At 43.3% G+C, this 23,174-nt stretch overlaps 1 protein-coding gene across 1 annotated transcript; it reads right to left on the reverse strand.

The window, feature by feature from the left end:
• Positions 1–848: 848 nt before the first annotated feature.
• Positions 849–12,698, reverse strand: morn4 (MORN repeat containing 4). The gene is made up of 5 exons (XM_072239695.1): positions 12,619–12,698; positions 7,134–7,208; positions 4,254–4,368; positions 2,540–2,649; positions 849–997 (listed from the first exon to the last, which is right to left on the reverse strand). Exons 2-5 carry the CDS (start codon positions 7,198–7,200, stop codon positions 849–851), a joined length of 441 nt encoding a protein of 146 aa, XP_072095796.1. The 5' UTR covers positions 7,201–7,208; positions 12,619–12,698.
• Positions 12,699–23,174: the final 10,476 nt, after the last annotated feature.

Genomic DNA, 23,174 nt, shown 5'->3' on the forward strand with positions numbered 1-23,174 from the left:
TGATGGGAATTCTTCCACTTCGTGGGGTGTTGGGGGAAAAGTCGCAGCATGAAAGGCTGATAAGAGACAGGATCCCTTATTAAACTTAAAACACACTTAGATTAACATATAATTTGCTATAACCCATAATGATCAATGATCTACCGGAAATTTCCATTATTCCTTTACTCTGTTTCCCCAAGGTTCCACTGTATACATATTTCCAGTGGCCACTTTATTAAGTACTTCCTGGACCTAATAAAGTGGCCACTGAATTTATGTTCATAGTCTTTTCCCCTGCAGCCCACCCACTTCAATGTTTGATGTGTCGTGCATTGAGAGATGTTCTGATGTCGAGCTGACGGAAGCTTGTGTGAATTGGTCCAGGTACTGGATACAACATGGGCACAGAACAGGTTTGAAGAAACTTATCAAATCACTATTTCTCACTCCAGACCTCATCCTCCATACCAGCTCTGGGCTGTAATTATTACCATGCTCAGATCCAGGTGAGGGAGATGGGAGATGGAGCACAAGACACCCTCAACAGTGTCCTGAAAGCATTAAATAAAAAAACACAGACCTCCGATAGGTTGGGAGGGAGGGGTGGTTTTCATCTGGCACCTTCCCTAGAATAGCAGCTCAGAATTATTGAGGCCATCACATGCAATCACTGCAATGCTCATTGCCAGCTGTGCTGCCCGCTGAACTCTAATCAAAGTTGGTGGGATGATCAGTGGACGGGGGTGGGTGGGCGGGTTGGTAAAAGAAGAGCACAGCATCGCCACAACTCAACTCAAACCCAGTCTTGCAGCTTTCTCCCATATCGCAGGGCAAGCACAAGACGGATGTAACGCATGGAGAAGCAGTCAAAGGGAGAGACCCCGTGCACTTTTTGCGCTTGCCTGCGCTCTCTGAATCACGGCTTGGCACTTCTCCCGTTTGGACAGCTTGTTGTTCTCAAAAATGCCCTCATTTCTTGGGTGACCGTGAGACCCGTCAGGGAACATTAGTAGCCCTAGGAGAGAAAGATAAACATCCAACTTAAGATTAGAAATACAGGTGGAAGGTTTGGGTAAGACACTGCTGTTTTACAAGGGGATTCAGCTCAATAAATCTGCCTCGTCATTCAATTGATTATCTGTGACTGGTATCCGTCCCCAACAGTGCAACCCTAACGCAGGGGAGCACAGTAATGTAGCAGTTAGTGTAATGCTGTTACCGGACTAGTGAACTGGGTTCAACTTCACAGGTGTCTGTAAGGAGTTTGAACACTCTCTCTGTGACTGCCTGGGTTTCCTCTGGGTACTCCGGTTTCTTCTCAAAGGCGCAGGGTTAATTGGTTGCATGGGTGTAATTGGGTGGCACTTTCTTGTTAGGCCTGTAAAACCTGTTACCATGCTGTAGCTCCAAATAAAATTAAAATAGCTAATAAAAAGCTATTGATCTCAAACTTAAAATGAACAAACATTTATCATTTTTTTACAAATATACAAATTATCAGCAGTGGCACACTCAGCCTGTGTTACTACCCAACAAGATCACTGCCAATCCCTCCCTACCCGCCTATCTCTGTGGCACCTCTTGTCAAATTGAAAGGGACCTATTCACGCCTGCTTTGTTTCCTGTTAGCCAGTCAACACTAATTCCTCAATGCTGTTCCCCTCACTTTGAGCTTTGTGTGAGAGAATTCCATCGTCCATCACTTTACAATATCCCAACTGACGTTAGCTTGATCTCAAGTTGTTATTCCTCTCCATGCCTTGTGGCAACCTTGCTGTTTCTTTAGCATTTTGTCTATTTTTTTAAAAATGGCACCGTGTTAGTAGCTTAATGCTCAACCCAGCACAGATGGAAAGCATGCAAGGAGCTGGCTGGATTCAAACCCAGGACCACTCACCTCAAAGTCCGGTACTGATGCCACTACACCACCGGCTGGCTGTTGGCCTCAAGTACTTGCCTCCTTATTTCAAAATCCATCTGCTCTCCCTCCTCTCCATCCTTAACAGCCACAGCACAGAAACAGGCCCTATGGCCCAACTCACCTACATTGAGCAAAATGCCCACCTAAGCTAGTCTCATTTGCCCATGTTGGGCCCATATCTCTTAAACATTTCCTATCCTGTACCTATTCAAATGTTATTGTGCCTGCCTCAACCACTTCCTCTGGCAGCTCGTTCCAAATACTGAAGGCTTTCTGTGTAAAAAAAAAAGTTGCCCTTCATATCTCTTTAAAATCTTTCCTCTCTCACCTTAAATTTACATCCCCTTGTTTGGCGCTCACCTTCGAAGGGAGGAAAATACTGTTATCATTGTGACATGGTGGTGTAGTGGTAAATGTGATACTTTACAGTGATAGCAATCAGGGTTCAATTCCTGCACTATCTGTAAGGAGTTTGTACATCCTCCCCATGACCACATGGGTTTCCTCCCACATTCCAAAGATGCTCGAGTTGGGGTTAGTAAGTTGTCGGCAAGCTGCATGGGCAACATTTACAGCCTGCCCCCAACACACTTGTGATGCAAACAAGGCATTTTTGATGTGCTTGTCATTCTTTACCATATCCTTCCACACGTCCGTTTTTGAACTCTCCTTCAAACTTCATCCCATCACATCGAGTGAAGACTCCGACTCCTTGAAATTTTCCTTGGACAAACTCACCCTCATATCTGAGGACAGACAGAAGCAACAACAGTTTTAGTGTGCAGGGTGGTGGAGAGCACATTTCCTCAGTACCCCTTCACTGTCAGCTACAGCCAGTCACTTTAGGTACCTCATTCCCCTTTCCTCTCGCTCAGCCCACACACACACCTGCCCCTCCCCACCAACCTTCATTCAGCCCGCGGAAATTACTGCGCAGGAGGAGGAGGCCATTTAACCCAACAAAACCACACTGTTGCTCATACACAAATCATTTGATATCCAGACCGTGATCTTTTGTAGACATCTCAAGATACTTGTTAAAAATCTACCTCTTTCACCAGTGCTAATATCTCTTTGGCTTATTGTCAGACTTGGTTTAATAACTATTTCCTAAGAGCATCTGCATGTCCAATATTGCATCTTAAACAAATGCATTTGATTAATTATGCCCCATACAAGCCGCTCCCACCTTACTTCATCTATCTTTCTCTCATTGAACAATCTAGTTCTCACTCGCTGACCAAAATTATTCCATCAACATTGCAGTGATCTGCATCTCTAATTCAACAAGTAACTGAGGAACATAAGGAGGATAAATATAGAAATGTACATTAGTTTTTAAAGACACTTTTCTGAAAGAATATTAAAGCTATGGCTGCTACTGAGAAAAGGCAGCAGGGGATTTTTCACTGTTTCAGCCAATATTTATCCCCTCAAGCAATACTGGCACCACCCAGGATATGCCCACTTCTTATTACTCCCATCAGGGAGGAGGTACAGGACCTGAAGACCCACTCTCAACATTTTAGGAACAGCTTCTTCCCCTCTGCCATCAGATTTCTGAATGGTCCATGAATCCATGAGTACTACCTCACTATTCCTCTTTCGCACTTTTTAAAATTTTAATTTATAGTAATTTCTTTACATCTTGCACTGTACTGCTGCCACAAAACACCAAATTTCATGTCATACGTCAGTGATAATAAACAATTTTGATTCCGGTTTCAATATTCATACTGGCATTTATGTATTTATGCACATTTTTATTCCATATCTGCACTTTAACCTCTAACTGTAATTTTTTTTATGTTCTGGGCAGATGAGTCTAATCAGCTATGATTGGCTGCTCACTCTGATCTCAAACCTCCGCTGCCTTGCAGCATGGGGAAGGCTTCGGGAGCAAACCCCAAAGAAAAATCCAGAGCTGGAGTCCCTAAGTTATTGAGTTCAACGCTGATGGGCAACTCCTGCGACACTGCTAGTGCCAAACTATATCGGTCTCTGCCGTTCCTTTGGATTCATCATCTGCGAGGAGGGTGGAGCCTACTGGATGGGCAACAACTTGCTCTCGATATGGTACTGCCCTGACTTGCATATTGTAATTAGCTACAGCTATGGTCTACCCAAGCAATGGAAGGCCTCAGCACTGTTGAATGTTGTGTTTTGTTGCATGTCGTGCTCTGACTAACGCACCACAGCAAATTGCTAACTCTTGTAGGTGTATATGGCGAATAAAGTTGATCCCTGATCACTATTTGAGGGAACTTGTGTTAGCTTCCATTTGATTGATTCATAACAGTGGCCCAAGCATGAGGGTCTCAAACACAGGCATCTTGGACTCGAGTCTTACCTTGAGCCGTCTGCGAAGACCAGTGTTCCGCGGCCACTGAACAGGCCATTTTCAAACTGACCAGTGTAATTGCTGCCATCTGCGAACCTCAGCTGCCCGATCCCCTGTCTTCGACCTGGCACAACAGAGGAAAAAGGTCACAGTTCAGAAAGTACACCATGCAGGTGAATCACCACACAGCCCAGGGAGTTCCTACCTTCAGTTCTCAGTCCTGGGGTCTATCAATCAGCCTTTGAACCTTGAAGGGCTGATGTAGGTGGCTCTCCCAGAGACTTCCCAAGGTCTCTATGGCCAACTTCAGGTTAGGAGAGAGTAATGGTTGGAGCTCTAGCAACTCAAAGCTCAACACTGTCTAGGCAAAATCAGTCACTTGATTGGGATCCCACACATTTTACTACCCGCTGCAGCACTGCGGCATGGTAACTACAGTTAGCACAATGTTTTATAATGCCAGTGATCCAGGTTTAATTTCCACCATTGTCTATAGGGAGTTCGTACACTCTCACCATGACCACGTGGGTTTCCTCCAGGTGCTCCCGTTTCCCCAACGTTCCAAAGACATACTGGTTAGGGATAGTAAGTTGTGGGCATGTTACATTGGTGCTGGAAGTATGGCGATACTAACAGGCTGCCCCAGAACAACCTTGAACTGCATTGACACAAACAATGTATTTCACTGTATGTTCCGATGCACATGTAACAAATAAAGATAAAATAATTTTTCCAAGCTTTCAATCACGCAAACTAGTACCTCATTTGGTGTCAAATTTATATCAAAACACTCCTATTGAGTACTTTTAGATGGCCACAAGCAAAACCTAAATTCACCGGTTTGGACAGGTCCCACACAGCCCAGCAACACTTCATCTCCAGATGCCTCCTTTAGAAAGCCACATATACTCAGGAATGCCAGTTATTTCGTCAACTGTTACATAACATCTACTGTACTGTACACACCGAGTTGCCACACCTACCTATAGCATTCCACTGATAACTCAGCAGTTGCACTCACTGCTGAGTCAGAACTCTGGCAGTTGAAACTTCTTTCCAGATTGCTGAGCACAAGTTCTAGGCTGACTCTCCTATTGCAGCACCCACCCACAAGAACATTACCTTAACAGGGGAGATGGTTATAGAGAGATACATCAAACACAGAACATTACAGCACTGGCTGTTCACGCGATCTATGTCTTGTATTACCTTGTACACATCCATCAAGTCAACTCTCCTCCTCCTTCGCTCCAAAGAGGAAAGCTCTAGGTCACTCACCTATCTTCATAATACATGATCTCTAATCTAGTTACAGCACAAAAATGGACCATCGCTCCACAGTGTCCAGGCACAGCATCAAACACCAATCCCACATTAATTCCTTTTTAACTCATCTACATGCTCATCAACTCTCAACAGATTCTACCATTAATCTACACATAGGGGCCACTCACAGTGGCCAGTTAACCCACCTGCAGACCTTTGGGGCTTGGGAGGAGATCAGAAGTCGTCCACTTGATCATAGGGAAAATGTGCAAACTCCACTGAGGTAGCTTGTGAGGTCAGAATTGAACCTGGGTGCTACGTGGCAGATACACTCAGCAAAAGCCTCAATCCATCCTCAGATGAATGGAGATTCTGATTCTGTTATTCCAAAAAAAAAAGGGAGTTGTCCCAGATACCCTCAATATTTATACCTTACCTTACAGATCGGTAGCATTCTGGTTAGCACAACGCTTTACAGTACCAGCGATCCAAGTTCATTTCCTGCCGTGTCTATAAGGAGTTAGTACGTTCTCCCCGTGACTGTGCAGGTTTCCTCCGCAGTGGTCCAGTTTCCTCCCACAGTCCAAAGACTTACCAGTTGGCAGGTTAATTGGTTATTGTAAGTTGACTCGTGATTAGGCTGGGATTAAATCAGGGGTTGCTGGGCAGCAAGGCTCGAAGGGCCGGAAGAACTACTCCATGCTGTATCTCAATACAAACAAATTCACCTGGGAATTACTGCATTACTGCTTACAGTGCTCGGTGTGTACAGTTTGGTTCTTATGATTCCCATGATACAACAACTGCCTTTGGGACATACGAAAAGGTATTATATCGATAAACGTCATCGCCGTCATTTTCTATGGTGAGGAATAAACAGTTAACATTTCAGGAAAACATTCTTCATCAGGAGATTCTTCATACATTAGCTGTTTACTCCCCTCCATAGATGTTGCCTGACTTGCTGAGTTCTTCCAGCATTTTGTGTGTGTTACTTTGGATTTCCAGCATCTGCAAAATCTCTTGTGTTTATGAGTGGATTAACTTACTCAAGGCATTGTTTTTCCACCTCCAACTTCGCTTTTGATGTGATCTAATTTGGAAAAGTCAGTGAAGAAATCTTGGATGTTTAAACTATACCATTTTCTGTTCCTGGATCGCTTCTCTGTGCATCTTATAATTACACTTTTTAAAAAAAGTGTGCTGCTTTGTAATGGTGTGAGTGTGTGGGAGGGAGGGACTGAACTTGTTTTGCTGTTGTTATTCAGTTGCTTGTTGTGTTCTGGGTTGTTCTGCTGAGCATTGACAGCATGCTGTCTTGTCACCAGAATGTGTGGCTGTCTTTAGGTTGTGTTGGTTGTTGACACAAATGACATATTTCACTATATGTTTTGATATACAGGTGATAAATAAATGATTTGGAATCATTATAGCTTATTACCTCTCTATCCTTCACTATTGCTCAATGTCCCTTTCACCTGTGAAGATCCTCACTGGTCTGATGTAGGTGCAGTAGGGAGGTATCCTCGTTGATGGGAGTCCAGTGCAGACAACAGTAAGTTATGAGACACCCAGTCTGATTTGCAAGCCACAGTGTAATCAACCACAGACAGAATGAGTTACCTTCCTTCCACTCGCCATGATACTCCTCACCACTGGAATATGTGAAGCTTCCTTTGATCAGCGTCATGCTCTGATCTGCTCAAAACACAACAGTTATTCTAGTGAGTAAATGGCAACAGATGTGCAGTTATTTTTACTCCCATACAACGGAGGAAATTTACCACTCAGGAAGAAGATACTGATCCTGCCGTAGAAACATGCGAGCTGGATAGTAGTAATGGTGCTTCACCTGGCTTGAGAATTGGATGGAACATTTAAAATAAAAAACACCCCAGATCAGAATCGGAAACCTATCTCGTGAAAATTTGCTGTTTTGTGGCAGAAGTATTGTGCAATACATAGAAATTACTACAAATTACAGTAAGAATATAGTAAAGGCATCTGTTAGTCTTGCGAGACCATGGATCTGTGCCTGGAAAGTCTTCACCCTCCAGGGTGCAGGCCTGGGCAAGGTTGTATGGAAGACCAGCAGTTGTCCACGCTGCACATCTCCCCTCTCCACGACACCAATGTTGTCCAAGGGAAGGGCATTAGGACCCATACAGCTTGGCACCAGTGTCGTCACAGAGCAATGTGTGGTTAAGTGCCTTGCTCAAGGACACAACACGTTCCCTCAGCTGGGGCTCGAACTCATGACCTTCAGGTCGCTAGTCCAATGCCTTAACCACTTGGCCACGTGCCCACAAAGTAAGAATATATAAACAAAATAAATAAGTAGTGCAAAAAAAAGAGAAATATAGTGTCCGTGAACTGTTCAGAAATCTGATGGCACAAGGGACAAATATTGAGTGTGACTCTTCAGGCTCCTGTACCTCCTTCTTGATGGTAGTAACGAGAAGAGGACATGCCCTGGATGGCAAGGATCCTTCATGATGGATTTGGATTTGGATTTAGACCTTCTTGAGGTATCACTTTTTGAAGCTCCTTGATGAGGAGGAGGCTAGTGCCCATGACAGTGCTAGCTGACTTTATAAGCCTTTGCAGCTTTTTCCAATCCTGTGTATTGGTACCAGACAATAATGCAACCAGGCTGAATGCTCTCAGCAGTAGACATGTGTAGAAATTTGCTAGAGTCTTTGGTGAAATTTCTCAGACTCCTAATCAGCAAACCATCTTGTTATTTCTTTGTAATTAATTCACTGGCAAGACCAATGTTCACTACCATTTATTATTTGCCCTGGGCACTATGTGTGTGACATACAGATCATTCCAGAGTGTAGAGGGACAAGGTTAACTTCACAGCTTTGCATCCTCCTCCATACATACAGTTTCGATCTCTACATTTCTCTAACTTCACCCCAAGGATTCTACATTACCTTCACCTTTCGCTTCCTGGGCTTAAAACCTGACAACTTTGCCATCTCCTCAACAAAATTATTGTACCGGATCCATTGTTTCCTTTGACATGATGCTTATATTCTAATCCTCTGATTTACGGCATGCTGGCATAGTAATTAGCATAACACTTTACAGAGCCAGTGACTGGGGTAACTGGTGCTCCAGTTACCTCCCACATTATATAGATGTACAGGTTAGGGTTAATAAGCGTGGGCATCTAACATTGGTGCTGGAAGCATGGGGAAACTTGCGGGCTTCCCTCACACATCATCGTACTGTATTGGTTTTTGACGCAAACAATGCATTTCACTGTATGTTTCGATGATTCAATGCATACAGGACAAATAAATCTAATCTTTAACTTTAAAAACCTTTCAGATTTTAGCAAAGACCCAAGGGCTTGTATCTGTGCTGTGATTGTGACCTCATCAACTTCACCACACTAGGTTGGTGAAGTTCCAGTTTCTTTTCAAACCACACCAAGCTTTCTAGAGTATCGCTGTGGGAATTTAATAAACCTCTGGATTAATAGCCGAGTAATATAATTAGTGCTGGTTACATACAAAAACAATCAGCAGTATAATCAGTTTTGTACAACAGAGAAAGAACAAAAAAAACACAACATTCAAGGCCAAAGTCATCCAATGATCTCTCAGTGGGAAAGTGGAGGGATCTACAGATTGGAAAATGGGACAAAGGATGGGATCAGAAATGGAAAAGGTGAGCTATTTCAAGTTCCTTTGTGTCAACATCTCTGAAGATCTATTCTGGGCCCAACATAATGATGCAGTTATAAAGAAGGCACACAAGGCACCACAGCAGCTACATTTCAATAGGAGGTTGAGGTTCTTCTCATTGCTACTGTCAGACTTCTATACCTCCTCCCTGAAGGCACACACTCAACGATTCAGAAATAGTTTCTTTCCTTCTGTCATCAGATTCTGAATGGACATTGAACCCTTGAACACTACCTCACTACTTTTTTTTCCCCTTTTTGCACTACTTATTGAACTTAAAAAATATACTCACACACTTCTTATTGTAATTTATAGTTTTTATTAATACATGTTACAATGTACTGGTGCCACAAAACAACAAATTTCACAACATATGCCAGTGATAGTAAACCTGATTCTAAATAAACAAAACATAGAACAGTACAGCAGAGCACAGGAAAAGGCTCTTCAGCTCACAATTTCTACCAAACCAATCAAATGGCCAACTAAGCTAATCCCTTCTGCCTACACAATGTCCATATCCTTTGATATCCTAAGAACTTAGACCATCACAACACGAGAGATTCTGCGGATGCTGAAAATCCTGAGTAACAAACACAAAATGCTGGAGGAATTCAGTAGGTCAGGAGACATCCATGGGAAGAAATAAACATTTCAGACCAAGAGTCGTCATCAGGACTCACCACACATGATAGAATATTACACAAATGACAGTGAAATTAAATAACGCAGTTCCACTAAGTGTCACTTGAGGGAGCTTTTATCCGTAACACTCAGTAAAAGACTCTCTGAAACAATGGCTCATGAAGCACCCTCATATCCCTGAAACATTCCAAATGCCATGTAGTCACTATGAGATGTGGCCAACAATCTCAAAGAAAACAATCAGAATATATCATTTCATTTTCCCTAAGGAAGTTCGTAATCTGGTAGAGAAACAAGAAATGCGAGAGATAGCAAGGCAGGCAGCATCTGTGGAGAAACAGTGTTAATTGTTTCAGGTCAATTACCCTCCCACATGATCTGTTGTTGGTGTGGATAAAGTGAGGTTGGAACACAAGATTTAAGTTCATGTTCAGGATTAGGAGTACAAGGTCGAGCAATAGCTTTATCACCTTGCTTACTGAGCAAAGCATTGTCATTAATGAACACTGAGCAGCCTCCAGAGTGCTCGCTGACCATCTCATCGATGCACCACAGCAGACCACTGAGGGTCATTCTGACATGCACATCACAGAAAACAACCACTGTGCTGAACAGGCCATCTATGCTTCATACTTTGCATTATTGTGTCACAGGGCTGTGTATGCAATGATCTGATCTTCTTCAAGAATCATCTCGGGGCCCTCCTGTAGAAAGCAACTCTCCTCAAGGCGTGGATAGGTTATCCAGATCTGTTTGCCTATTGGATAACAGACTGGACTAGCAAGGTCTCAGCTAACATACCAGCCCAACTTACTCAAACAACATTCACCAAACCACAACTTTGAACAACAGAGAAATAATCTGATCTGCACTGAGATGGAGAGAGAGAGAGATGGATACTCTGCTAATCCTGTCTGTTTGTAAATAAGATCCTGTTCCACATTATATGATGCATAAGTGTGGATTAGAAGATCTCCAAAGCAGAGAATGCACTAAAGCACCTTGCTAAAGCTTTCGTTGACAGTCTATTGCCTATGACCTCGTGTCCTGAAGGTGAAGGATACAAGGAACATGGGACTATGTATGTTCTCAATGTAGCAAGTATCACCCTGACTTGGTGATTTATCACCATTAGTGGGTCAAAAATCCAAAACTATCTACCCAAGAGCACTGTCATTGTGACTTCCACCGTGGTTCAAGAAGGGGGCTGCAGCTAATGAAGGTCTTTATTTCTGATGCCAATTCCCAACTTACTAGTTCTGCAACAATTTTCATATTAAAAGGCATTTATCCTCAAAGTTGGTGATTAAACACATTCATTTTCAAGATCGAGGTGTACTTCTCCCCCTTTAGACATAGACTATACAACAGAGTAGCTTTCAGAGGACATTTTAAAAGACCCAACTATATTGCTGGAGGTTTAGAGTCACATCCTGGCAAAAATGGCAACTTTCCTCTAATGAATTCCAGACACCCACCACTGTCAGTGTAAAACAATCTGCCCCGCGCATCTCCTTTGAAATACTGCCCCCCCCAACTTAAATGCTAGCCTTCAAGTATTAGATCTCACCTTAAGTTAGTATTAGAGGGCATGCATTTAAGGCCAGATCTAGTACTAACATTAGTTCCTTCCATCAAAGCCAAAGAACTCCATGGCAAGCAAAGCAGGTATTGTTTAAAGTCCACCACAGTGTTTCTGCAGCTGTGAGAAAGTCCCCACTTCAACCAGGCAGAGGTGCAATCCAAAGGGTCATACAACACTGAAAAAGGCCCTTCAGCTCACAACATCCATGCTGACATTTTGGTCCATCTATACTCATTCCATTTGCCTACATTAGGAGAGTATCCTTCTATACCTTCCCTATTGAAGAGAGAAAAAAACAAGGTGCTGGAGAACATGAAACACTCCTGATGAAGGGTATTGTCCCAAAGTGCCCTTCGTCCAATTTCCTCCAGAGATGCTGCCTGACCGTTGAAAATTAATCTCTAAGTAGCAGATGGTAACATATATGTACTATGGTAATAAATTTACTTTGAACTTTGACCTGGAGTTCCTCCAGTATCTTGTGCGTTAATCCAGATACCCAGCATTCACAAAATCTCCTGTATCTTCAAGATGCTGGAAGAGTTTAGCAGATCAGAAAATTCAAGATTGTTTAATGTCATTTCCAGTACACAAGTGCAAAGGAGAACGAAATAATTGTCACTCCGGATCTGGTGCAGCATGCAATAAAACACACAATAACAATAAACACAATATGTAAGATAGCTTATATACATAGATTGACTGTATGTCGATTAAGTGATGCTAGGCATAGCAGTACATAGGTGACTGACAAGAAACGATAAAATTGTGGTGGAAATGGACCGTCACATCTTGTTTTCCAGCATCCGCACTCTCTTGTGCCCCCTGTCTAACCGCTATTCGCCTGCTATCCTGGATTTTTTGGGCAGTGCAGGTCACAGGTGCTGTCAGGGTCACTGCAACCTGCTCTTTCAAGCTATCCTAGACTGACGATAGCTAACATCATTTATCACCACCCTGGTAACACTTCATTCCCAAGAATGGCCGAGTACTACGATTCTTTATAAAGAAGGCGCATGCATAAGATTAATAAACACATTAGTCTTTCGCGGTTAGAACTGACAAGACGAGCACATCTTCAATGGTTCCCCATCCCCCCAATGACATTTTACATTTAGACAATACAAGATTACAACGCACAAACTAAGAGTATCAGTTTTATTCCAAGATGCATACTTACGTCGATGCACTGAGTAGCCTCTGAATATTGCAGGGATTCAGCCTTAAATTGATGACTATTAAGCTCCCAGACCCTGCCTGAGTCAGACATGTCCCCTTCACAGGCAGCGCAACCCCCAACAAGCCACACCTTCATTGGTTCGCTCCTTAGCTCTGTTACCCGTGGCAACCACCTTGGATACCAAGGGTGATGCCGCAGTCTGCCATCTTTATGAGGGGCAAAGAAAAATAAATTATTTTAAAAATAAATAGAAGACATTACAATATAGAAATAAAATATGAAAAATTGCACCTTAAGAGGTAAATTTGTTTTATTAAAATATTAATTTCCTGGAAAGATCGCAGTTCATGGCTTTCTTTTAATGCCCCTTAGATGCCATGCTTCTGTGTGGCATATGAAGCCAGATATCATTTGTTATCAATTTTTTGACTTTGTTTTGCTAAAGGAAGGTTATTAGGGTGATTTTCCTGGACTTTATACACATTCTCCAGCCTAATCTCTTCAAAGTAGACTGATGTCTAATTTGAGGCATATTTATTGAGAGAGCCTTCGTCCTTTAGAAGGAGGGAGTTATGAAACCAAAAGACATAGGAGCAGAATTAAGCCATTCGGCCCATCGAGTCTGCTCTGCCATTCCATCATAGCTTATTATCCCCCTCAACCCATTCTCCCAATAACCAATAACCGCTGGGTCCCGTACTAATCAAGAGCCTATGAACCTCTGGAAGTTTGATTGATCGCTGAGCTTGGCAAAGTGTTTGCAGATGTTTCAGCTCCAGTTGAGAAACCATTATCAGGGTGGAGTTGAGGGTGTTGTCTCCTCGGAATGCCAGCTTATATACTTCTCTAGGGTGGAAATTGATAAGACGTCGTGATCAGGTTGACTGGTGCAAAGTACTAGAAACAGTTTAGCAGTAGAAGATTCTGATTGGCAGCTTTAAAGGAGGTCCATTGGAAGTGTTTGCTTTGCTGTCCAGATCCTGAGATTCCTAGTGATTCGTTGATTGTTGACTTTGTTGTTTCTCTTCTCTCTGTAAAGGTTCATAAACCGGATCTATGTTGATGTGTTTGTTGATGGATCCTTCTGTAAAGAACTACACCGAGAAATTCTCATTCTTTTCTTGTTCTTGTTCGAGTCAAGACTCCGGCTGTCGTCCGTTTGAAATGGTATCCTTTGTCTTCGTTAGCCGATTCTAGCGAGAGTTGGCCGTGCCTTCTGCTCACTTGCTAATGCTCAAGCAGCCTGGTCAATAGTTTTCTTCCTGTTTGACCAATGTAGTGCGTGTTGCAGTCACATCACTGGATTTTGTAGATAATATTTGTTTTATCAGTCATATTTTGTTGTGCTTTGAGTTTTGATAGGTTCTTCCCCAAAGTTGCAGCCGGTTTGTGAGCAACTGTGATGCCGTGTTGCTGAAGCAGTCTTGCTGTCATTTTCCAGATGTTCTTTATGTAAGGCAATGCAATTCCACATAAGCGCCAAGAGGGAGATCAGTGGGGAGGGAAGAATGGACAAGAGAGTTGTGTAGCGAGCGATCCCTGCGGAAAGCGGTGCTTGTTGGTGGGATCCCGTTGGAGATGGCAGAAGTTATGGAGAATTATGTGCTGGACGTGAAGGCTGGTGGGGTGGTGGTGAGTACAAGAGGAACCCTATCCCTTTTGGGGTGGCAGGAGGATGGGGGTGAGGACAGACGTGCACGAAATGGAAACGATGCAGTTGAGGGTGGCGTTGATAGTGGCTTTCAATATTCAATATTTCTCATTAAGATCCTTTTCACTCTTCTAAACTCCAGCAAGTACAGGCCTAGAGCCATTAAATGCTGCTCATATGTTAACCCTTTCATTCCCAGGATCATTCTTGTGAAACCTCTCTGGACCCTCTCCAATGCCAGCACATTTTTTTTTCTTAGATAAAGGGCCAAAAACTGCTCACAATACTCCAAGTGCAGTTTGACCAATGCCTTATAAAGTCTTGTTTTTGTATTCTAGTCCTCTCAAAATGAATGCTAACATTGCACTTGCCTTCCTTACTACCAATTCACCTGCAAGTTAACCTTTGGGGAATCCTGCATGAGTACTCCCAAGTTGCTTTACGCCTCTGATTTTTTAATTTCTCCCCATTTAGAAAATAGTTCAGTTCTTCATTCCTTCGGCCAAGGTGCATGACCATGTACATACCTACATTATGTTCTGTCTGCTATCTCTCTGCCCATCCCCCAAGCTGTCTAAGTCCTTCTGCAGACACACTGCTTCCACAACACTAACTGTCCCTTCACCTATCTTCATATCTCCGCAACACCGGGCACAAAACCATCAATTCCTTTATCCAAATCATTGACATAAATCGTGAAAAGAAGCTGTCCCAACACCGGCCCACCACTAATCACTTACAGCCAACCAGAAAAGGCTCCTTTTATTCCCAGTCTTTGCCTCATGCCAGTTAGCCAATCTTCTATCCGTGCTAGTCCCTATCCTGTAATATCATGGGCTCTTATCTTGTTAAGCAGCCTCATGTGCAGCACCTTGTTAAAGGCCTTTTGAAAATCCAAATAAACAACATCCACTGACTCTCCTTTGTCTATCCTGCCTACTATTTCCTCAAAGAATTCCAACAGTATTATCAGGTAAGATTTCCCCTTGAGAAAATCATGTTGGTTTGGCCTATTTCATCATGTGCTTCCAGATACCCCGAAACCCTGTCCTTAATAATAGACTCCAACATCTTTCCAACCACTGAAGTCAGGCTAACTGGCCTGTAATTTCCTTCTTAAAGAGCAGAGTGACATTTGCAATTTTCCAGTCCTCTGGAACCATTCTGGAATCTGGTGATTCTTGAAAGATCATTACTATTGCCTCTACAATCTCTTCAGTTATCTGTCTCAGTACCCTGGGTTTAGTCCCTCTGTTCCAGGTGACTTATCTACTTTCAGTCTTTTCAGCTTCCCAAGCACCTTCTCCTTGATAATAGCAATGACACTCACTTATGACCCCGACACTCGTGCATTTCAGGCCTTCTGCTAGTGTCTTCCACAATGAAGGCTGACACAAAATGCTTATTGAGTTCATCTGCCATTTCTTTGTCCCCCATTACTACTTCCCCAGCATAAGTTTCCAGTGGTCCAATATCAACTCTTATCTGTCTCTTTTACTTTTTATATATCTTTATATATCTGCAAAAAAATTTTGTATCCTCTTTTATATTTTCATCTACCATGCTAATCCACGCCCTTACTTTGGGAAGTCTGACCACCTGGCTGTACTTCTACTCCCTGAGTATAGGCAGAGACTGAATACTGCAGCACCAGTAGTGAGGACCAAGAAGATATGGACAAGAGAAGCACAGGGGCACTGATGGGACTGCTTTGAATCGATGGTCTGGACTGTATTCAGTGATTCATCTTCGAACCTGGATGAGTATGCTGCAGTTGTTACTGACTTCATTAAAACCTGTGTGGATGAGTGTGTGCTGACAAAGATTTACTGTACATTCCCAAACCAAAAGCTGTGGATGAACCAGGAGGTACGTCGTCTGCCGTGGCATTCAAGTCTGGTGACCCAGGCCTTTCCAGAAAACCAGGTATGATTTGCAGAGGACTATTTCAAGGGCAAAGAGACAATTTCGAAAGAGGTTGGAGGTAACATCAGATGCACGGCAACTTTGGCAGGGTTTGCAAGACATTACTTCCTACAAAGCAAAACCTAATAACATGAGTGGCAGCAATGCTTCACTACCAGATGAACTCAATGCCTTCTATGCACACTTTGAAAGGGAGAACACAACTACAGCTGTGAAGATCCCTGCTGCACCTGATGACCCTGTGATCTCTGTCTCAGAGGCTGATGTTAGGCTGTCTTTAAAGAGGGGGAGCCTTCGCAAGGCGGGAGGTCCCGATGGAGTACCTGGGAAGGCTCTGAAAACCTATGTCAACTATCTAGTAGGAGTATTCAAGGACATTTTCTACCTCTCACTGCTAAGAGTGGAAGTTCCCATTTGCTTCAAAAAGGCAACAATTATACCAGAGCTTAAGAATAATAATATGAACTGCCTTATTGACTATCGCCCAGTAGCACTCACATCTACTGTGATGAAATACTTTGAGAGGTTGGTCATGACTAGACTGAACTCCTGCCTCAGCAAGGACCTGGACCCACTGCAATTTGCCTATTGCTAAAATAGGTCAACGGCAGGTGCAATCTCAATGGCTCTCCACATGACTTTGGACCCCCTGGACAACACAAACACCTACATCAGGATGCTGTTCATCGACTATAGCTCAGCATTTAATACCATCATTCCCACAATCCTGATTGAGAAGTTGCAGAACCTGGGCCTCTGTACCTCCCTCTGCAATTGGATCCTCGACTTCCTAACCGGAAGACCACAACCTGTGCGGATTGGTGATAACATCTCCTCCTCGCTGACGATCAACACTGGCGCACCTCAGGGGTGTGTGCTTAGCCCACTGCTCTACTCTCTATATACACATAACTGTGTGGCTAGGCATAGCTCAAATACCATCTATAAATTTGCTGACGATACAACCATTGTTGGTAGAATCTCAGGTGGTGACGAGAGGGCGTACAGGAGTGCCAACTAGTGGAGTGGTGTCGCAGCAACAACCTGGCACTCAACGTAAGTTAGACGAAAAAGCTGATTGTGGATTTCAGGAAGGGTAAGACGAAGGAACACATACCAATCCTCATAGAGGGATAAGGAGTGGAGAGAGTGAGCAGTTTCAAGTTCCTGGGTGTCAAGATCTCTGAGGATCTAACCTGGTCCCAACATATCGATGTAGTTATAAAGAAGGCAAAGACAGCAGCTATACTTTATTAGGAGTTTGAAGAGATTTGGCACGTCAACAAATACAGTCAAAAACTTCTATAGTTGTACTGTGGAGAGCATTCTGACAGGCTGCATCACTGTCTGGTATGGGGGGGTGGGGCTACTGCACGGGACTGAAAGAAGCTGCAGAGGGTTGTAAATTTAGTCAGCTCCATCTTGGGTACTAGCCTACAAAGTACCCAGGACATATTTAGGGAGCGGTGTCTCAGAAAAGCAGCGTCCATTATTAAGGACCTCCAGCACCCAGGGCATGCCCTTTTCTCACTGTTACCATCAGGTGGGAGGTACAGAAGCCTGAAGGCACACACTCAGTGATTCAGGAACAGCTTCTTCCCCTCTGCCATCCGATTCCTAAATGGACATTGAACCCGTGAACACTACCTCACTAATTTATTTATTTTTTTTATTTTGGCACTGCTTTTTAAATATAACTTATATACAGTATTCCTGTTTTTTGGATGTTTTTTAATCTAATCAGTATACATATACTATAATTGATTTATTTATTTATTATTGTTATTTTTTTAAGTTTTATTTATTTTTTTTCTTCTATATTATGTATTACATTGAACCACTGCTGCTAAGTTAACAAATTTCACGTCACATGCCTGTGATAATAAACCTGATTCTGATTCTGGTTTTTTTTTTATCTCTTTATGGCGTTTTGGTTGCCTTCTGTTGATTTTGAAAAGATTCCTAATCCTCTGCCTACTTACTAACTTTTCTCTATTATATGCCGTCTCTTTGGCTTTTCTCTTGGCTTTGATTTTCCTTGTCAGCCCCGGTTGCATCAACCCACTTTTTGATACTTCTTCTTTGGGAAGTATCTATATTGCGCCTTCCGAATTCCCTCCGGAAACTCCAGCCTGTGCTGTTCTCCCGTCATCCCTGCTAGAGTCCAGTTCCAATCTCCTCTGGCCAGCTCCTCTCATGCATCTGTAATCCCTTTACTCCACTGTAGTACTGATACATCTGACTTTAGCTTCTCCTTCAAAAGCTCAATGGTTCAAAGTATGTATAAATTAGAGAACTTTGAGATTCATCTGCCACAAACCAAGAAACCCAAAAGAACCCAGTTTTTAAAAAAGACCAACACCCAATGTCCAGAGAGAGGGGAAAAAAACACAAATTGTGCAAACAGTAAAAGGAAGCAACAGCGTTCAGAACAAGAGTGAGCCTGTAGACTAGAAGCCTGGAGCTGGTGTAGGTCCATAGCCTCAGCCTCAGTTCATCACACAGCAGGGTAAATCACCACGAAGCTCACAAGTACGAGTGCTGAGTGGCTGGCGCAGTTTCACAGCCTCCGTGCCATGGAGAGGGAAGAGCAAGCAGAATCGGCCCGATCCTCGCCTCTGGTTCCGACACCCTGCATTTCGGCCTGTCTGGGCCGGTGTTTAGATCGTCCAAACATGGGTTGTGCCCAACACCAGGACCTGGAGCCCACCACGGTGATCCACTCTGGGCCTGCCCATAGCCGACCCTTCCAATTCAGCCCGGCACTCAGATGGATCCAGCCTTGCTCCCAGTTTAGGTGGACGGGCCCCGAAACTATTCCTCTCCAACTCCCCTCCAATTCGCTCACTCCAACTCCATTTCCGACTCCGAATCGAACATGCCCCGACCTCGCTTCAACCAGCCACTTTTCCTCAAGCAATACACGCTCTGACTTTGCATTGCAACTGCACACCTTGAGCCTCGAATCAGTCTTGCCTTCGCTCACACGGTGAATTCTTTCATATTAGGATCACTGTTTCTTAAGGGTTCCTTTACCTTAAGTTCCCTAATCAAATATGGATCATTACGTTGCACCCCCTTCAGAACTGTTGTTCCCCTTGTAGGCTCAACCACGAGATGCTCTAGAAAGCCAGCTCATAGTCATACTACAAACTCCCTCTCTTGGGATTAACGCCAACCTGATTTTCCCAATCTACCCACATATTGAAATCTCCCATGACTGTCGTAACACTGTCCTTTTGACATGCCTTTTCTATCTCCCATTCTAATTTGTAGACCACATCCAAACTACTGTTCAGAGGCCTGTAAGTAACTCCCATCAGGGTCTTTTTACCCTTGTAGTTTCTTAGCTCCGCCCACAAGGACTCTACATCATCCAATCCTATGTCACCTTTTTCTAAGGCTGCCCCAGCACCCCTCCCCCCCTTACACGCCTATGCTTTCAACACAATGTGTATCTTTAGATGTTAAACTCCGAACTATGATTTTTTTTTCAGCCTCGGCTCAGAGATGCCCATAACATCATACATGCCGATCTCTAACTGCACTAGAAGATCATATACCTTACTCCGTATAACACCTTCAGTCCTGCATTCATCACCCTTTTTGACTTTGGCCCCCTTTTGCACTTTAACTCATCCCACTGACTGCAATTTTGCCGTAACATCTGCCTGTCCTGCCTAACAGTCTCACTACACAATGCATCTAGTTGTATACCAACTGCCCTATCCTCAGCCCGATCAGTCCGGTTCCCCCACCCCCACACACAGCTCCTGAGAGTGGGGGTGGGGGTGGAGCTTGGCAAATTTAAGCATATTGGTAACTACTTAATAATAAATAATTTCTTTAAAGAAACTTTGATGTGATTATGTGGAAGTGTATAAATTCATCAAAATCACCTCAATAATCTTTATCGGTTAAAATGTAAGAAAATTGTCTACATTGGAGTCTCAGTCTACAAGATTTACATTTTTTCTCGTAATTTGTTGCAAAATGTACTAATAAAATAAATTTTAAAAGCACAAGATGTTTGTATTTCCATTGTCTTTCACAGACCTGTGATGTCCCCAAATCATTTTAAAGCCAACTGGTACACAAAACATCTTCCATAAACATCAAAATGATAATGACTACATCATGTTGGTATTAAATTATGGCTTAAACTATTGGCAGAGCTCACTTGCTCTTCAAAATAATTATTATGTATTTTTTACATGAACCCAAGAGGAAAATACTGGCGTGATCTCAATTTACCATTTAATTCAAGTGAGCTACAGTACTTCTTTATTCCCTGGAGTGTAGAAGAATGAGGGGAGATTTGATAGAAGTATGTAAAATTATGATATAGATAGAGTGAATGCAAGCAGGCTTTTTCCACTGAGGCAAGGGGAGAAAAAAACCAGAGGACATGGGTTAAGGGTGAGGGGGGAAAAGTTTAAAGGGAACATTAGCGGGGGGCTTCTTCATACAAAGAGTGGTGGGAGTGTGGAATGAGCTGCCAGACGAGGTGGTAAATGCGGGTTCTTTTTTAACATTAAAGAATAAATTGGACAGATACATGGATGGGAGGTGTATGGAGGGATATGGTCCCTGTGCAGGTCAGTGGGACTAGGCAGAAAATGGTTCGGCACAGCCAAGAAGGGCCAAAAGGCCTGTTTCTGTCCTGTGGTTTCTATGGTTTCTTCTGGCTACTCAAAATGAAGTCTCAGCCAATAGATATAATGTTCCTCCACTTGATATCAATAGGAGACATTGAGTTGACTGACAGATTGTACATCAGAATTTTGATTCTATTCGAGGGACATGGGCTTGGGAAGGCGGTAGTGATCTGCCTTCTTGAACTGTTACGGTTTCTGAGGCGTGGGTATAGCCAAAATCTTGTTAGGGAAGGCCTTCCAGGATTTTGACTCAGCGACAGTGAAGGAACAGCGACGCACTTCCAAGTTTGGCTTGGAGAGCAACTTCAAGTAGGGCAGCACACACAAAATGCTGGAGGAACTCAGCAGGCCAGGCGGCATCAATGGTAAAAAAGTGCAGTTGACGTTTCAGGCCTTCGCAGGACCCTTTCGGTTTCGGCTGGAAACGTCAACTGCACTTTTTTTTCCATTGATGCTGCCTGACCTGCTGAGTTCTTCCATCATTTTGTGTGTGTTGCTCAGATTTCCAGCATCTGCAGATTTTCTCTTGTTTGTAGCAGGGACTGGTGTTCCTCTGCACTTGCTGCCCTGTCCTTCTAGAGGCTGTGGGTTTGGAAGGAATCTAAGAATGAGACATCTTAGACTAAGTCTCAGAATCTGAGACACTTCATGTCACATGATAGGAAAAGTTGAAAGCGGACAAGCTGGATGCAAAGGGCTGCGTGTGCCTTCTTCTTAGGCAGTTTCTCAGATCGACTATCTCGCTTCCATTTGTGTTATTAGGGTCCTGAGGTAACTAATAAGCCCAAAGTGAGAATCTCAGATGCTTCTGCAGTGAGGGCTGGAGTTGATTCACAGGACAGGCCTGGTGGGTAGTTGGGAAGATAGTGTATTCCTTCCACTGCCAGCTCTCAAAGAATGAACTCAAAATCCTCAGGGCTATAGGGAATCCCCCCTCGGTTTGGTCAAACGCCGGAAATTCCCATGGTTCATGAGGTTGCTGCGTTTCTCAAAGAAGCTTAATATGTTCTTTTGTCTGTCTGGTGATCTCCTCCCATGACAAAGCTTGGGAAAGTGTACCAGTTTCAGGATTGCCGCAAGATGAGCTGTCTAAAATAGAAGTTCAGTCCTGGGGTTGTTGGCTTGGGAAAGGAGCCTGGTAACTTGGTAAATTAATAAACAGGTTCTCAGATACCAGCATACAGTGAAAAACTTGTCTTGTATACTGTCGATGCAGGTCAATGCATTACAAAGTAAATTGAGGGAATGCAAGGTGAAACGATAAGAAAATGCAGAGTAGGGTGTCACAGTTACAGTGAAAGAACGGTGCAGGTAAATAGTAAGCTGCAAGGTCACAATGAGTTCGATTGTGAGGTTAGGAGTCCATCTTATCATACCAGGGAAGCATTCAAAAGTCTTATCGCAATGGCATAGAAGCTGTCTTTCAGGGTTTTGCACCTTGTGTCCGATGGGTGTGAGGAGAAAAGAAGAAAAGAGAATGTCTGGGGTTGGAGGAGTCTTTGATTACATTGACTGCTTTACTGAGGCTGCGACAGAGTTACTGGAACTCGAACTTGAAACTCTCACCCTTTTGGCCCTGACACTATTGATATAAACAGCAGCATGTGCACCACCTCCCTTCCTTTGGTCAATGAGCAGCTGTCCTGCTTAGCTGACGTTAAGGAAAAGGTTGTTATCGTGACACCATGTCACTGGGCTGTCTATCTCCTTCCTGTACCCAGCATCATTGTTTGAGACACAACCCTCTATGGTGGTATTATCTGCAAACTAGTAGAGGGAGATGGAGCAGAACCTGGCCACACAGTCATGAGTATACAGAGAGTGGAATAGGGGCTGAAGACGCAGCCTTGTGTGGTACCAGTGGTAACAAAAATCATGGCAGAGAGGCTGCGGCCTATCCTTAGTGATTGTGGTCTGTTGGTCAGGAAGTCAAGGATCCAACTGCAAGCGAGGTATTGAGTCCCAGGGGATAGGAGTTGGGTCATAGCTCCTACCTATAGATTTAGACGATATTTCAGAGTCAGTATTGATGGTATCTTCCCAGTCCCAATTGTGAGCAAATTATACTGCACACCTCCCTTCGTATTGTGACAGCCAATCACGAACCTGAATAATAATTGTCTATCTGTCCAACCTACTGAACCAATAAAGTGTAGATTAAAGTCCTCACATGCACCTTTATCTCCAAAACAAGTTGTAAACAGTGGTCAAGGAGAAAAATCTGTTCTTTGTTTCCTGTGTTACTTAAATCTACATACATTTCTTATTATTTACAATCCACTTGGTTTCTTTACATTTCCAGTGTATGCTTAAGATCAAAA

The sequence above is a fragment of the Mobula birostris genome, chromosome 21 (genome assembly GCF_030028105.1).
Source record: "Mobula birostris isolate sMobBir1 chromosome 21, sMobBir1.hap1, whole genome shotgun sequence".
Lineage (NCBI taxonomy): Eukaryota > Metazoa > Chordata > Chondrichthyes > Myliobatiformes > Myliobatidae > Mobula > Mobula birostris.